This window comes from Carcharodon carcharias, chromosome 6 (genome assembly GCF_017639515.1).
Source record: "Carcharodon carcharias isolate sCarCar2 chromosome 6, sCarCar2.pri, whole genome shotgun sequence".
Classification (NCBI taxonomy): domain Eukaryota; kingdom Metazoa; phylum Chordata; class Chondrichthyes; order Lamniformes; family Lamnidae; genus Carcharodon; species Carcharodon carcharias.
In genome coordinates, this window is record NC_054472.1 from 102,862,412 (window position 1) to 102,880,287 (window position 17,876).

Sequence of the window (17,876 nt, forward strand, 5' to 3'; positions counted from 1 at the left end):
ATATATTAATTATGCAAAGGAAGAAATAGGTTAGATGTTGACAGGTTATTTTGTAGAGCAGTAAGTCAATGAGACAAATTGCTGTCTTACCTGTGATGAATGGATCTTTGAGGGGTAGGATTGTGTTGTTCCTGGCTGGGGTAAGATCACATTATAGAGGTAGGAACCAATGAATATCAGTGATGTTCAGTATAGTCTCTTGGAGCAGTTTTGTTGCTTGGGGGATCCAACAGGAATTTTCAATGTGCTTTTTTCCTAATTGACTGTGGGTTTTTGATTTGGTTTTTCATCTCTCCCAGGAGACTGTGTCACCTAGGTGACATGACTTTTCCTATTTGTTTTTGTGTTGCACTTCTTCCAACTCCTCAAAAAATAAATGTCACACAAAAATGCCAGCAATCTATAGAGACAAGTGTGGCTTCCCCCTTGGTACACTCAATTTATCCTAAGTTTCATTTGCTTTTTATGTATCTTTACTTTTCAAATGTTCACATATTTTCAGTTATTGGACTTGTTTCTCACTTAGTTTCTGTTTCAGTTTTTATTTTTGCTTAGTTTGGAAAATGTTAGCTAATTATAGTTTAACATTGCTTAACTTCTTTAACTTATGTCAGTGGTTGAACTAAAACCATTTGGTGATAAGATGTGGCATTTGACTGGTTAGGTGGAGCTCTTTTATTTTGTTAGCTGATGTTAAAAACTCTGCATGGTTGGCAAACCTACAATTCTCTCCTGGATTCACCTTGTTCACCTATCCCCTTTGCCCCCAACCCCCATTTGCACATATTCTGCCCAGAAAGAATAGGATACATGTCTGCATAAGTTCATGTTTCCCCCCTTGAGAGAACAGTCCAGATGTGCACTCATCGTAACTACAGATATGGTGAGGTGGTCTAATGCCTTAATGTTCATCTGCTTCCTTTTTTATTTCATCTTACTACCAAGCCAATTTTTCATGCTTCCCTTTCTGCTTACTTCCTTGCAACTCTCTTAGTCTCCAATTCCTTAATTTATTTCATTCTAATTTCTTCACGTCCTATTAATAGTAGTATGTCATTTAATCACCTACTGTTCTGTACCAAAATGCTTAACAGATTCTATTTCTTTCCAGTGAGTCTTTTTCTTCTTCCCTACCCCTTTGCTTCTGTGTTCCTTTTTAACTGCTGTTCCTAGTCCTGAGGAAGGGTCAAAGGGTTGAAATATCAACTACCATCTTTTTGAAAGAGAAAGTGATCCACAAGGATGACACTGGATTACGTTGGTATCAATAACACCCATGCCCCCTTTTTAAGGGCACAACTAATAAAAGAACTTGAAGATAAGTGAAACTTTTAACAAAAAATAAAGTTGTAACACCAATATTATTATTACGCGTGTTAATAAGACATTCCATTTCTTGTGATGCCCACTGGTTTACAAAGGCCATGGATGTACCAATATATGGTTCTATTTCTAGGGGCCACCCAGGTGCAGACAAAACTGTGGAAGAGAGTTGGACAGCTTGAGTCATGCACCAAAGCCCCTCCAAATGCAAGCTGTGTTCATCCTGGTTTGATCTGAGAATTTCCAGCCTTTTATTTTAGGGTAGAGGTCGGCCATATCCTGCCTTCCTTGATTTCAAGGGCCACCTTCTAAAACCCATTCCTAGCCATTATATTCCTCAAAAGGTTTGATTCATAATCTGGGCTTGAAAGATGATAGTAATGTGCATTTGTTGCGCTTAAGGCTGCAGGTGATGAACATGGCTGGCAATGGATGTTTGACTGGATGTTATATTTGCCAACATTTGCAACTTGCCTCCGAGTATGCTTGATTGCAGACCGTAAACATTTCTGTTGGCGGGTTTTCTTAAGCCAAAAGAGTTGATGTTGTAAGTGAACTTTCTTGTCACCTGGAATAATGTAACACCTTGAGTGGTAAGCCAAAGATCAAGTTTTTCCTTTCCTGAGAGATTTTTGGCCTTGCACAGAAAATATGTGCATCAATGGCCATCTCCTGAGGAAACATGAATACCAAATAATTAAAAAAAAATATGAACCCAAATATCAATGGGACCAATGGTGTGGCTCATCACTCACTGAACAGAAACAACTTGCAGTGGAAATCTGAGTGTGCTTGGATAGTCTTTTGTAGGTGAAGGTGGTTTTTAGCATTACAAGCTGGTCCTACACCAGAAGCTTCAGCACAAAATCTAGGCTGACATTCAATATAGTACTTGAGGAGCTGTACACTATTGGGTGTTTCCTTTTGTCAGTTGGGATGCTAAACTGAGTCCCCATATACCCTCTCAAATTGCTGTAAAAGATTTCATGTCTCTATTTTGCAGAAGAACAGAGAAGTTCTCCCTGGTGCCTTCAAGCTGCAGCACCAAAACAAGAGTACATGGTCACTATCTCTTTGCTGTTTGTGGGACCTTGTGCCGAATTTAGCTGCTGTATTCCCTACATTACAACAGTGGTTGCGCTTCAAAGTACTTCATTGGCTGTAAAGCGCCAAATGTACCAAGTTTATGAACAGTATAGTGCAAAATTTTTCATTACTAGTCTTGACTTTGGGGTCTATTTACTCACCTGAGAAGCTTCTGGATGATAACTAGAGAACCTTCAAGACAGTGGGTGACCATACAAAGTAGCTTTGACTGCCTATTGCTTTTTTTTTTAAACATCAACTAGGAACAAGCTTGCCTTAACGCTCTTTCAAAAGAAAAGGGTTCTTTGAGTCTACTGACTATTCTTGGAGGGATTTTATATAAAGCAACAGTCGTTGATTATGAGCAAAATTCAGCCTGTTCCTTGCTGTTCTTAATACCGCCAACGTATTATATATGTATTTTGACAAATCAGGGAACTATCTTAAAAGTCATTGCAGTTTTTCATCAGGATTCTCCTTATGGACAGATATCACAATTGTACATGGGAACACTCACTGTCTGTGTTCATTCCATAGAATGTACTGCAGTTGCTTGCCAACATTTACTTCCAAAACACTTCCCTCCTTTGAGCACTTGCCATTGAGAAGGGCAAGAGGAGCAATGTTGTGGAAATAAAATCATCCCCGAATTCTGCTCCAAGTTGCACACTATCCTGTAGTGCGTTTCCTTCATCACTAGTTCAGTATTCGAATTAACCTACTGAACACCACTACCTTCTCAGAGTAATTGGGGATAGACAACAAATGCAACCTTTCCAGCAGCACCCACACTCTTAAGAATTTGTTTTAAGTAAGAAAGGAGGAAGATAGTTATCCCTGAGGCTGTTAAACAATAGTATTTGTTTCAGGAGTGTTCCTCCTGAATGAATTAAAATTTAATCAGCTGTCCTTTCAATAAATAGTCACCTGTTGCTATAGGGCTGGGTAGGGGGTTGGAAGGAGAAAGGGGATGACATTGGACTAGTATTTGCTGAAAAAATAATGCCCGTGAATGACACATGCCATTATTAATATTCAAGTCAGCCAGCAACTTCTGGTGAGAAGCCCCATGAGTTACATTTTACCCTTTACCTCCCCAATAATTTCATGAAATTACTGCATTTGCACATTAATTGCCCGTTAAACCTGCCACAAAACTAACTTTAACAACTAGTAACAATTTTAATTATCCTTTTAATTCCAGTGTCAGCTGTGGCTCAGTTAGTAGCACGCAGTTCTGAATCACAAGGCTCTGGGTTCAAGTCCCACTCCAGCTTGAACACAAAAATCAAGGCTGACACTCCAGTGCAGTACTGAGGGAGCATTGTACGTTAAACCGGGGCTCAGTCTGCCTGTTTAGGTGGATGTGAATGAGCCCCTGGCACTATTTCAAAGAAGAGCAGGGAAGTTAACCTTAAATAAAGGCAAAATACTGCAGATGCTGGAAATTTGAAACAAAAACAAAAAATGCTGGAAAAACTCAGCAGGTCTGACAACATCTGTGGAGATGTGGAGAGATAATGTTTCGAGTCCGTATGACTTCTTCAGATCTGAAATGTTAGCGCTGTCTTTCTCTCCACAGATGTTGTCAGACCTGCTGAGTTTTTCCAGCATTTTTATGTTTTCAAGGGAAGTTATCCTTCTTGTCCTAGCCAATATTTATCCCTAAATCAACATCACAAAAACAGATTATCTGGTCATTGTCACATTGCTGTTTCTGGGAGTTTGCTGAGCATAAATTAGCTGCTGTGTTTCCTACATTAACACAGTGACTACACTTAAAAAAAAAAAAGTAACTTCATTGGCTGTAAGGCGCTTTGAGACACCCGTTTGTCATCGAAAGCCCTATTTAAATGCATTTTTTTTTTCTTTTTAATGATGTGATAATTGTTGATGACTGCAAATCAACTCCTTTAGCCCAGAAAGTGAACAATTTAGCTGTTCAATCCCAGTCCTGCATGTTATAAATAGTTGGAGCTTTTTAAAAATTCAACTTTTTTTTCCTCACTTTTCCTTTGCATGTCTCTTTCCATCAATCCAATCTTTCTTTCCCCTTTTATGTACCTGCTGTAAATTCATTCATTTAAATTAACACTGTTATTCAATCTCTCCTTTGTTTATTTCTCAATCCTGCAATCTCATTGATTAAGGAGACACACTGACTCCTCTGGAAAAAAGTCACTGGGTCTAGATAAGGTGCAACCAAGGTTACTGATGGAAGTAAGGGTGGAATTTGTAGCGGCATTGTCTACAAGCTTCTAATCCTGTTTAGATGTGCAATAGTGCCAGAGGACTGGAGGATAGCAAATGTTACAACCAGCTCAAAAATGGGTGAGGTATAAACCTGGCAACACCAAGTCATCACATGCTGCCAGTGGTGAGAGACAATAACACAGGACAAAAGTAATTGGCACCTGGTAAATGTGGACTAATTAATGAAAGCCAGTACAGATATGTTAAAGATAAATCATGTTTGAAAAAACTTGTTTGAATCCTATGATGAAGTAACAGTGAGGATTGATGAGGTATTGAAACCATGCAGGTCGTCAATGAAGTGAATGGTTCAAATGGTGAATTTGGTGCCAGCCAAGCAGGCTGCTTTATCTTGGATGGTGTGATGTCAAGTTTCCCTTAAGTGTTGTTGCAGCTGCGTTCATCGAGGCACGTGGAGAGTGTTCTGTTAAACTCCTGACTTGAGCCTTGACGATGGGGGAAGGCCTTTGGGGAGACAGGAGATGAGTAATAAATCATTCCCCAAAGAATAATACCCAGCCCCTGACCTCTTGTAGCCATATTACTTATATGGCTGGTTCAGTTAAGTTTCTGATCAGTGGTTCCTCCCATCACCACCGCCCCCCAGGATGTTGATGGTGGGGATTTGGCAATGGCAAATGCCATTAAATGTCATGGGGAATTAGCTACCATCTCTTGTTGGAGATGATTATTGCTTGGCACTTATGTGGCATGAATGTTACTTGCCTCTTGTCAGCTGAAGCCTGAATTTTGCCCAGGTCTTGCTTCATGTGGGCATTCATTAGATAAGGAGTTGCAAATAGACTTGAACACTGCTATCATCAGTGAATATCCATTTCTGACCTTATAATGGAGGAAAGGAAATTGAAGAAACACCTGAGGTTTCTTGGGCCCAGGACACTACCCTAAGGAACTCCTGTAAAGATGTACTGGGGCCAAAGTAATTGGCTTCAAAAAAACAAAGCCATCATCCATTTTGCTAACTATGACTCCAGCCAATGGAGGGTTTTCCTTCAATTCTCATTGACTTCAGTTTTACTATGGCCCCTTGATGCCACATTTAGTCAAATGCTGCTTTGATGTCAAAGGCATTCACTCTCACCTCACCTCTGGAATTGAGCTCTTTACATCCCTGTCTAAACATGACAAGTGAGGTCTAGAGCTGAGTGGCCCTGTTACAATTCAAACTGAACATCAATGATTAAGTGATTTCCATCACTGCTGATGTTTTGAGAGTGATTAATCATTAATGTTAGTGACTGGATTGGATTTAGTCTGCTTTTTGTGGACAGGATGTACCTAGGCAATTTTCAATTGAAGTTGATAATTATATGGACTTTCAAAAGGTGTTTGAGCAAAGTACTGCAGAATAAACTTATTAACAACATTGAAACCCATGGGGTTAAAGAAGCGGTGTCTGGTGGATTCAAAGTTGGCTAAAAGAAAGAAAACTAAGAGTCGAAGGGAACAGTTATTTTCCAATGGGAGGGAAGTGTACAGTGGGGTTCCCAAGGAGTCAGTTTTAGACTAAGATAAGTTCTAGACTAAGATAAGTTCCTAGTGAAGAAGGAGGATGGTAGGAAGGGGATGTGGTTAACCATGGTTAACCAAAGAAGTTACGGATAGTATCAAAGTGAAAGAAAAAACATATGATGTGGCAAAGATTAGTGGTAAGCCAGAGGATTGGGAAAGTTTTAAAAAACAACAGAAAATGACCAAAAAAACATAGAGGGAGAAAATAAACTGAGGGTAAGCTAGAAAGTAATATAAAAACAGACAATAGGAGTTTCTTTAAGTATATAAAAAGGAAGAGAGAGACCAAAGTGAACAGAGGCCCCTTAGAGAATGAGGCTGGGAAAATAATAATAGGGAAGCAGGAAATGGCAGAGGAGTTGAATAAATACTTTGCATCAGTCTTCATGGTAGAAGACACTAATAGCATACCAAAAATACTAAATAATCAAGGGACAAAAGGGGAGGAGGAAATAAATACAATAACTATCAACTAGAGAAAAAGTACCAGGGAAACTAATTGGGCTAAAGACCGATAAGTCACCTGGACCTGATGGGTTGCATCTGAGGATATTAAAGGAAATAGCTGCAGAGATAGTGGATGCACTGGTAGTAATCTTCCAGGAATCCTTAGATTCTGTAAAAGCCCCAGAGGATTGGAAAACCGCCAACGTAACACCCTTATTCTAAAAAGGAGGGACAAAAAACAGGTAACTATAGGCCAGTTAGCTTAACATGCATCATTGGGAAAACGGTCGAGTCTATTATAAAGGATGTAATAGCAGAGGATTTACAAATGCATAATATAACCATGCAGAATCACCATGACTTCATGAAGGGGAAATTATGCTTGACAAATTTATGAGAATTCTTTGAGGAGGTAACAAGCAGGATAGATAAAGGGGAACAAGTAGATGTAATATATTTGAATTTCCAAAAGGCGTTTGATGAGGTACCGCATATAAGGCTAATTAATAAGATAAGAGCCCAAGGTGTTGGGGGTAATATATTAGCATGGATAGAGTATTGGCTAAGTATAGAAGACAGAGAATTGGGATAAGGGGGGCATTTTCAGGATGGCAACTTGTAACTAGTGGAGTGGCACAGGGATCAGTGTTGGGGTCACAATTCTTTACAATATATATATTAATGACTTGAATGAGGGAAATGTACTATCGTCAAGTTTGGGGATGACACAAAAATAGGTGGGAAGGCAAGTGGTGAGGACACAAAGTCTACAGAGAGACAAAGACACGTTAAGTGAGTGGGCAAAAACGTGGCAGATGGAATATAATGTAGGAAAATGTGAGGTTATGCACTTTGGCAGGAAGATTAGAGGAGCTGAATATTACTTAAATGGAGAAAGACTGAAGAAAGCTGCAGCACAGAGGGATTTGGAAGTCCTCGTGCATGAATATCAAAAAGCTAGCATACAAGTTCAGGTAATAGGTCTAAGGGTGTAAATACACAAATGTTGAAGGTGGAAAGACAAGCTGAGAATGCTGTTTTAAAAAAAAACATATGGGATCCTTGGCTTTGTAAATAGAGGCATAGAATTTTTTTAAAAAACTATAAAGTTATGCTAAATCTTTAATAAAGCACTAGTTAGGTCCCATTTGGAGTAGCGTGCCTAATTCTGGGCACCACACTTGGGAAGGGTGCCAAAATCTAGGAGAGGGTGCGGGTCAGAGAATATTTACAAACATGGTAACAGGGACATGGGATTTTAGTTATATGGAGTGACGAGAGAAACTGGGCTTGTCCCCCCTAGAGCAGAGAAGGTTATGAGAAAATTTGATAGAAGTTTCAAAACCATGAACGATTTTGAAAGAGCAAATGAGGAGAGACTGTCCAATTTCAGAAGGGTCAGTAACCAGAGACCATAGATTTAAAGTAATTGGCAGAAAAACCAGATGTTGAGAGTTATGATCTGGAATGCCTTGCCAAAGAGTGTGGAGGCAGATTTAACAGTGACTTAAAGGTAATGAATAAGTACTTGAAGAGGAAGAATTTGCAGGGATGTGGGTCTAATTGAAAATCTCTTTCTGAAGGCCAGCACAGGCATGATGAGCCAAATGGCCTCTTCTGCTATAATTTTGTCACATCATTTAACAAGGTCCCTCTTGTCCTCCTCATGCCATGATCAGCTTGCACTGCCAGCTATTTACAGGGCAAAAAATGAACTGAAAAGTGCAGAAAAAGTCGAACTGAGATAACCACACACCCCCCCACCACCCCTGCCCCAGCAAATTTTGAACCATTATCTTTATTGCAATATAGCTTTTGTCCACAGCCGTGACTCCCAATGTAGTCAATATCACAGCAGCCTCAGCCCTGTGGCCTGTGATTTTTTTTTTAAAAAAGAAAACCTTCCACAGATGTTATAGTCTCTTTTTAAATAGTAACTTGTCAGCATATAACAATCAAGACTGCCATTGCTTTTCATCCTAACCTCGCACAACCTTCTTACTTTAATAAAAACAAAAAAACTGCAGATGCTGGAAATCCAAAACAAAAACAGAATTACCTAGAAAAACTCAGCAGGTCTGGCAGCATCGGCGGAGAAGAAAAGAATTGACGTTTCGAGTCCTCATGACCCTTCGTACTTTAACTTTTGCAGCTCTCTAATCCTGCTCTACATTTCCCTTCTCTGCTGTTAACAGTTTTTCCCAGCCTTTAACATTGCATTGTGACAATATCACAGCAGATCAGCTAGAATCTTGAAGTATGCTTGTGCATGCACTTCCTGTCCAATTTCCTGTTGTCATTTTGGGCAAATTGTGAAAATTTAACATTGAAACTGCCTGTGGCAACATTTTGAAGGGCAATCCTTTATGTAAAACGGTGCTTTGTAAGTTAACAACTTTGAAGGTCTATAGTTACAATTGGAAAATATTTATATTGTGTTAGAATAAGATGTCAGTAACACCCTGTAGTACAACAAAATGAAATTTATGGAAATAATTTTAGACTTGGGTGTGCCACAGCCAATGTACAAACCCCAACTGTGCCACAAGTAATTAAGCAGTGAAGAAATGTGACTGAATATGATGCTTCTACACAACAAAAAAGAATGGTTCCCCTAATTCATTGTTAGGAATGTTGTCTAACAATGTAAATTTATCAGTTATAGCTTTACAAAAATTGTCAATGGACAATGGTAAGTGTCAGGAAGTCAGAACCGGTTGTTAAGTTTTGTGAATTTTAATTTTGACTTTCGAGGACAAAGATTGGCATGTCCTCATTTCACATAATTCAATATTGTTGCTATGAGTATTTTCTGTACAGTTAATTTGCCCAAATTTAAGCAAACTTTTATTGAGGGTGTTTACTTTGATATTTCATAATTTATTAATACCCATTTTAAAGAATTCTTAATGTCATTTCTCCCCTTTATTTGCAGGTTATCTTTCTACATGGCTTAGGAGACACAGGGTAAGAGGAGACTTTTTAAGAAGTTCTTGTGTGCAATGTATCACTATTCAGAGATAATACTGTGAAACCTGGTTATATTCAACCATGTCGCATTCCTTGCTGGCTCAATAGGTGTACTGTGGTGTAGTAGGAAAACCAGGGAGGTCCCATTCCTGAAATATGATAGGTTGACTAGCCCCTGTCAGGGTGAGGATAGAGCACTTCAGTAGCCCTTGGTGTCCCTCAGCCATGGATGGAGTAAAAATATCTAAGTTTCCATACACATATTGGCCTACAGAAGTGAAAGGGCCCATGCCTGTGTTGATTAAGGACATGGTTGGGCTCAGTTGTGGTGTCCCTGCCTCCATGATCAAATCGTACCCCTAAACTCATTTTCTAGGTTTACATATGACGAGTATGCATATGGCTGAGCTATGAAGGGATTACTGGCACAATAAATATCAACCACCCCAGCAAAATTATTATTACATGAATAATCTACAAATTCACTACTGAATAGAAAAAACTTTGACAATTCTGTTAGTGCCTTCCATTACCAAGCAGTATTGAACTGAAAATGTAGACAAAGCACAATGGCATAGATAGTGGATAATTAGTGAAACCATTCATAAAATACCAATTTTGATCCATTTATTTTATAATGTAATTTCTTTTGTCCATTAGAAAATACTTTATCACAGCTAATTTTTCGTGCTGCATTGGCCTCATGAGCTTGTTCTCCTCTGTACATGGAATATGTATTTTTTTCTGCACATGAGCCTGATCAGTATAGAACTGCTTTTCTGCAAGCTGCAGGCAGTTTAAAAATAAATTAAGCTGCCCCTCTCATAATTTACTATGGTAACTCCTCATTATGGCTGTCTTTAAACAATGTGCACCATCAGTAGTATATATATTTTTAAATTATCAATGCTTTACAAGAACCCATGCATTTCTCAACCATTCGAGCACAGTCTAAGAACCAAGCAAACCTAGAAACTGTTCAAATCTTAATAACCAGTGTACACATCAATGAATTGGAAACAAAATCTGGAAGATGAATTTTTTTTGCAGCATCTAAAAAGATAAATTAATCTTCTGGTTGTAAATCTTTTTCTCACGATTGGAAATTAGAAAATAAGTGAACAACTTAATAGGATTGAACAGAATAAAAAGAGAAAAACCACAGATAGTGATACAGAATTGAGTATTGTGTGCTAATTGCTATTGCACAAAAGATGTTGGAAATGGACTTTTCTAAAAAGTGAAACATTTGGGAGACAAATGCTGGATAAAGGGAAAAGATCACCTCAATCAAGCAGGATAAAGCATTAAAAGTGATGGTGAAAACAGCACTTTCAAGCTTTAGAAATGCATTTGAATGCAACATTTCCAAAATTGGTGGGAATGAAGTGGAATTTTGAGTTCCTATTCCTTTTGTAAGAAGATTTCTATTGATATTGCTAACAAAGTGATCCCCGATGGTTGATTTTTTTAAAAGAAAGATTGGTTTGTGTCTATCAAAGTGTGATGTTTGGTGTATATTTAATATGTGCTAGATGAAAGACTATATATGTTATCATCAGCTATCTGTCGATTCAATGATGACACCTACTCAGAGTTGCAAGTTCCTACTATGGGTCTTCATGTGACTGAACAAGCCGATTCTCGACCGCAGATCTTTGGGCACTTAGGGCCTTTTGAGAGAGGTGTCTGCCAAGTTATATGAAATGCTCAATATATTCCAGTGTCTCCATCACCATACATGGCAAGCAGATTATTTGGCTGATCAGGTATACATTGAGTTTTGTTTCAGCAACGTTCAAGAACAAGCCGGGTTTCTTGTATGCAGAATTGAAGAAATTGAGAGTAGCTTCCATGAAGTAGTGTAGGATTTGCTTCCTTTTCTTGCCTCCTCTACTGCACCTCTGCCTCATTGTGAAAACGTAGCTCAAAAGTGTGATGCAGCTTGATGGACAAGTTATTGCTATTTGAATGAATAGTAGCAAACTCCTCCCAGTCATTAATGTCAATGCTGCTGTGCTTCAAGCAGAGCTTCAAAGCGTCTTTAAAGCATTTTCTTTGTCCTTCCCGGAACGCTGGTCATTTGAGCGTTGAGAAAATGTGACTGGCAGGAAAGATGCTTTTTGGCCATCTGGACACAGTGTCCGCCCATTGAAGTTGATTTTGCTGGAGTTTTGCCTGAATGCTTGTGGATCTGGCATCCGTAGGGCATAAGCATTTGTTCAACAATTTTCTCAATGAATCAGGCGGGTGTGTAGAGACATTGCTGATGGAATTTCTCTAGTGCTCTTGTATGTCGCAGGTATACATAAAGTCCAGGCCTCTCAGTAGTACAGCTGTGTTTTGACGACAACTGCTGTGTATACTGGGAGTTTGGTTGACTTGCGGAGGTCTTTGTTGTCAAATGCTCGTTGCCGTAGTTTGTAGAATGCTGAGCTGACCCCCCGATCCGGTGTTGGATCTCCTCGTCAATGAGAGAGATGTCTGCCAATATATATGAAATGCTCAATATATTCCAGTGTTCCCATCACCATACATGACAAGCAGATTATTTGGCTGATCAGATATAGATTGAGTTTTGTTCGGCAACATTCAAGAACAAGCCAGGTTTCTTGTGTGCAGAATTGAAGAGATTGAGAGTGGCTTGCAGATCTGGTGCAGAGTGGGCAATGACACTGCAGTCATCCGCAAACTGTAAATCATGTACCTCTATGGTGGCCAGTTTAGTTTTGGCATTGAAGTGACAGGTTAAAGAGTTTTCCATCTAGGAGATATTTAATATTTACACCAGAGAGCAGTTTATCTTTGATGAGGTAAATAGCCACTGTCTTATAGATTGCAAATAGTACAGGGGTAATCCCACAGCTTTGCTTGTCACTGGTCTGGATTTTGAAGTTGACTGTTTCAGATCTCCCGCTCAGGACAGTTGCAGTCATACCATTGTGAACCAGTTGCAGGATTTGATGAAATTTCTTGGACATCCAAATCTTTGAAGCACAATCCACAGATTTCCTGAGCCAAATGCTTTGGTTAAACTGATGAATGCAATGAAGAGTTCCTAGGGTTTTCAACATTTTTCTTGGATTTGTCTGGCAACAAAGACCATGTCAGCGGTTTCTCTGGAAGGTCTCAAGCCACACTGTGTCGCTGAGAGGATTTCCTCTGCCACACGAAGTCGACAATTCAAGAGAATACATGACAGGATTTTCCCTGCTATGGGTAAGAGGGAAATACCTTGATAATTTCCACTTCATATTCAGAAATATAGATAGATATAATTGAATAGAATTATATACACCACACCACAGTGGGAAGCGATGGCATAGTGGTATTGTCGCAGGACTAGTAATCCAGAAACCCAGGGTAATTCTCTGGGAACCGAATTCAAATTGTGGAATTTGAATTCAATAAAAATCTAGAATTAAAAGTCTAATGGTGACCATGAAACCATTGTCCATTGTCATAAAGACCCATCTGGTTCATTAATGCATTCATTTATAATGCACTCTTTCATAAAGAGTGCATTAACCATCGGGGACCACCTGTGAGCAATATCAATGGAAATCTTCTAGCAAAAGGAATAAGAACTCAAAATCCACCTCATTCCCACCAATTTTGGAAATGTTGCACTCTCCTTTCATATACATTTCTAAAACCTGAAAGTGCTGTTTTCACCATCACTTTCAATGCTTTATCCTGCTTGATTGAGGTAATCTTTGCCCTTTATTCATCATTTGCCACCCAAATGTTTCATTTTTTTTAGAGAAGTCCATTTATAGCATCTTTTGTGCAATAGTAATTAGCATACAGTACTCAGTTCTGGATCACTGTGGTTTTTCTCTTTCTATTCTGTTCAACACTATTAAGTTGTTCACTCATTTTCTCATTTCCAATCCTTATAAAAAGATCTACAATCAGAAGATCAATTTGTCTTGTCAGATGCTGCAAAAGAAAATTCACTTCCAGATTTTGTTTTCAATTCAATCAGACTTCTCCAGCACACTTCATTTGGGCCTTGGCACTTCTCAATTAAGAAAGAAAGGTGGTTTTCTACTTCTGAACTGCCCTGCGAGCTATGCTGGAACTGCCTGTGTGCACACAGCATGGTACCAGATTCAGTAAATGTGTAGTATGTTCATATAGTTTGCAGTTACTTGCTGCTTAGTTATTATTTGCATACATTGGCTCCTAGGGTGAGCTAAAGAGAGTGGCTGGCATCCATCTTCATCGGGAATGTTTCAGATTTTTATGTGGAATATTTGTAGTTACTGTCTTTACATGCTTTATATTTTGTAGACATGGCTGGGCGGAGGGATTGGCAGCTATCAAGACACCACATGTGAAATACATATGCCCACATGCGTAAGTACTTTAATGGAAAATTTTATAACATCCTTCTTTACTTGGTTGAGTGCCCATTCCAAAATAAAGCTACACATTTGCTGCAATTCAATAAAACAGATATATTATTTAAAGTATTGTCAATGGCACATGCTTCCTATACAATTGAATCTTAGTTCCTGTGTCAAACTTGCGAAATACATGTCTGTCGACTGAATTTTGACAGCAGACAGAAAGCTACCAGCTGTAATGAGATTTTCAACTGAGTTTTGTTGAAAAATTAGAAAATGTAAAAATTCTAATTATTGACCAAGGGAGACAGATATCGATTTTGTGGCAGAGTGAGAGACACTTCGGGAATCATTCACAAAACATCAAATTTAAAGTTTACGGACATATTTTTAAAAACCTACAAACCAGAGCTGCCAGACATTAGGAAACTCCTGTCAGGCCCACGTCAACCTTTTGTTCAAGAAGTAGGAGCAGAAATAGGCCAATTGACCTCACAAGCCCGTTCTGCCATTTTGACCCAGTGATATTGAAAGAAAGGCGATATAGCTCCAAGTCAGGATGATGAGTGGATTGGAGGAGAGCTTGCAGCTGGTGGTGTCCCCATGTGTCTGTTGCCCTTGTCCTTCTATGTGGTAGCGATCATGGGTTAGGAAGGAGCCTCTGAGTTCCTGCAGTGCATCTTGTAAATGGTACACACTGCTGCCATGTGCGTCGGTGGTGGGGGGAGTGAATGTTTGTCAAAGAGGTGCCAATCAGGTGGCTGCTTTGTCCTGGATGGTGTCAAGCTTCTTACAATCACTATCATTAGAGAAAAAGTAATGGGAATACTAATGGGACTTGAGGCTGACAGGTTCCCCTGAACCAGATGGCTTTCATCCTAGGCTGTTAAAAGAAATGGCTGCAGAGAAAATAGATGCATTTGTTGTATTCTCCCAAAATTTCCTAGATTTTGAAAAGGTCCCAGCAGATTAGAAAACCACAAATGTAGTGGTTCAAGAAAGGGAGACAAAGCCAGAAACTATGGGCCAGTTAACCAGACTTGCTGAGTTCTGCCAGCATTTTCTGTTTTTGTTATTATTTATATAAAAGTAGGGCGGTCATTCTACGCCTGTGCAGAGCATTGGTGAGACCACACCTAAAGTAATGTGTCTTGTTTTGGTCAGCTTACTTGAGGAGGGATATACTTGCACTGGAAGCACTTCACAGAAGGCTCGTAGGCTGATTCCTGGGATGAGGGGTTTATCTTATGAGGTAATGTTCAGGTTGGGCCTATGCTCGTTGGGGTTTGAAAGAATAAGAGGTGATCTTATTGAAAAACACAAGATTCTAAGGGGGCTTGACAAGGTAGATCTGAGACTGATCTGCAGTTCCCTGTTTACTCTCTTCCTCCTTTCTTGAACAGCAGTGTTAAATTTGCTACTTTTCAATTCACTTGAACTGTTCCAGAATCTAGGGAATATCAGAAGATCACAATCTGTGCATACACCATCTCTGCAGCTACCTCTTAGGACCCTATGCTGTTGTCCATCAGGAGTAGGGGATTATTAGGCTTTTAGTACCAATAATTTCTCCAAACCTTGAATTCTTTGCTCTCATTAGACCCTTGTTTCCCCAATATCTCAAGATTTTTGTGTCTTCTACTGTGAATACAGACACAAAATATTTGTTAAATGTATCTGCCACCTGCTTCTGTTATAACTTCTCCTGTCTCAGACTGTTTACTTTCACTACTCTCTTCCTTTCTATAACTTGTAGAAGCTCTTACAATCTTTCTGTTTCTTGCTAGTGTACCCTAATTTTATTTTCTCTTAATCAATTTTTTTGATCATCCTTTGCTGGTTTCTCAAGCTCTGCCAAACCTCAGGCTTACTACCTGTTCTTGGCATTATTTTAAGCCACCTCTTTTAATCAAATATCATTGTTAACCTCTAGTTAACCATGGAGTATATATTTGTTGAGAACTATGAATTTCTTTTCAAATGTTTGCCATTGCTTATCCAATGTCATACCTTTTAATTTCATTTCCCAATCTACTTTCATCAATTTGCCTATCATACCTATGGAAATAGCCTTTAAATTTAATATTCTAGTTTCAGACTTTATTAGCTTTGATGTGAAATTCATCATATTATGATTGCTCATCAAAATTCAGATAGCCAGGTAGTAAAGGGTAGAAAGTTGAAGCTAAGTCTTTATTTATTTACAAGCTTTTATATGTAGAGAGAAACATTGTATATTGTGTACCTCCAAAACAGTCCAGCCCTCTTTCAGCCTACTCTATGTGAGCACACTTAATACTCCACTTAATACTCACCATCTGAATGCAATTAACACACAATTTATATACAATTAACTCTTCCCAATTGGAGCCTTTACTGTAAGATTACTAACTAACCCTGTTTCATTATACAAGGCCAGATCTAAAGTAACCTTTTCCCCATTTGATTCCATGACATACTGTTGCAAGAAACAATCTTGAATGCATTCCATGACCTCATCCTCCACACACCTTTGCCAGCTTATTATGTCTGGCCTATGTGAAGATTAGGGTTCTGCACGATTATTGCTTTTATTACAAACTGCTCTTATTTCTTGATTAATACTCTGTCCAACAGTATACTTACTGTTAGGGAGTCCATAAACTATTCCCACCAGTCTTTTCTTCCCTTTGTTATTTCTTATTTCCACTCCTGCTGATTCTACTCCCTGCTCTACCAAGCCAAGATTCTTCCTCAGTATTGTTCTTAATGTTGCCTTTATTACCTGAATTACCCGTTTTCCACTTTGTCTGTCTTTGAATTGTCAAGAATATTTAGTTCCCAACCTTGCTCACTGTGCAACCACATCTCTTCAATGGTTAGTAGATCAAACGCATTTATCTTTATGCAATTAATTTGTCTCCCTTGTTACAAATCGTCATGCACTCAGATAAAGCACCTTTCACTTTAATGTTTAAGCATTTTTCCTGATTTGACCTCTTTGCAGATGCACTATCACTTAAGCTGTTATCCCTTCCTGTGAGACTCTGCTTATCTTTAGCCAAAACACTACAGTGGTCAATGAACTTGACTTTTCTTTCTAGATTATAAATTTACCCCACGTGAACACTTCCTCCTCCTCTGCGTTCTCCACCACCCGCACTCCCCCATTGCCAATCTTCTTAGTTTAAAGTCCTATTCACAGCTTGAGTTATATAATCTACCTGGACACTGTTCCACCCAAGTTTAAGTGGTGCATGTCTCAAAGGAACAGTACCGGTGCCAGTGCCCCATGAATTGAAACCCTTGTCTCCCACACTGCCTTTGAAATCATCTTTTCAGCTTTCTGATTTGTTTGACCCAATGCCAATCCAAACCTTTTGAGGTTCTGAGTCAAAAAATCCTGGAACTTCCTAACTACACCACAAGGACTGCAGTGGCTCCAGAAGGCAGCTCACCACAATCTTCTCAAGGGCACAATAGGGTTGTACAGTAAATACTGTTCTTGCTAGTGATAAGCCCCATGAACAATTTTTAAAAAAAATTAACTTGTGGTCTATGTTTGCTTTTAGGCCTATTGCTCCTGTCACAATGAACTTCAGAATGAATATGTCATCTTGGTAAGTGTTTGATTAGAATGAAAGTTAGTTGTAATTGTCATTGCATTTGGTTGATATGAAATGTCATGGGGAAGCAAGAAATTTTAGATGTGCATTAATAACATTCATTACTTCCTTAATAAGATTTTCTAGTTTCTGCAGCGTTGCAAGCAAGTACTGCCCATCCTCAATCCCTTTGTCTGTCTATCTGTCAAATATGTTTTTGGAGCTTAGTGTTCTGTTTGACCTTACACCTAGTTGCAATCCCTGAGCCCTCCAATAATAAAACAGTCCAAGCCAATCTAAAGCAGGACCTGAATGACATTCAAGCTTA

General features: G+C 39.0%; 1 protein-coding gene across 3 annotated transcripts in view; it reads left to right on the top strand.

Annotated features, from left to right (window-relative positions):
- LOC121279139 (acyl-protein thioesterase 1-like) overlaps positions 1-17,876 on the top strand; it is a 60,298-nt gene that overhangs the window by 6,236 nt on the left and 36,186 nt on the right. For all 3 annotated transcript variants that reach the window (XM_041190105.1, XM_041190106.1, XM_041190107.1), the window contains exons 2-4: positions 9,578-9,609; positions 13,909-13,974; positions 17,516-17,563. In XM_041190105.1, the coding sequence (XP_041046039.1) occupies positions 9,578-9,609; positions 13,909-13,974; positions 17,516-17,563 (146 nt within the window). The remainder of the gene's footprint in view (positions 1-9,577; positions 9,610-13,908; positions 13,975-17,515; positions 17,564-17,876) is intronic.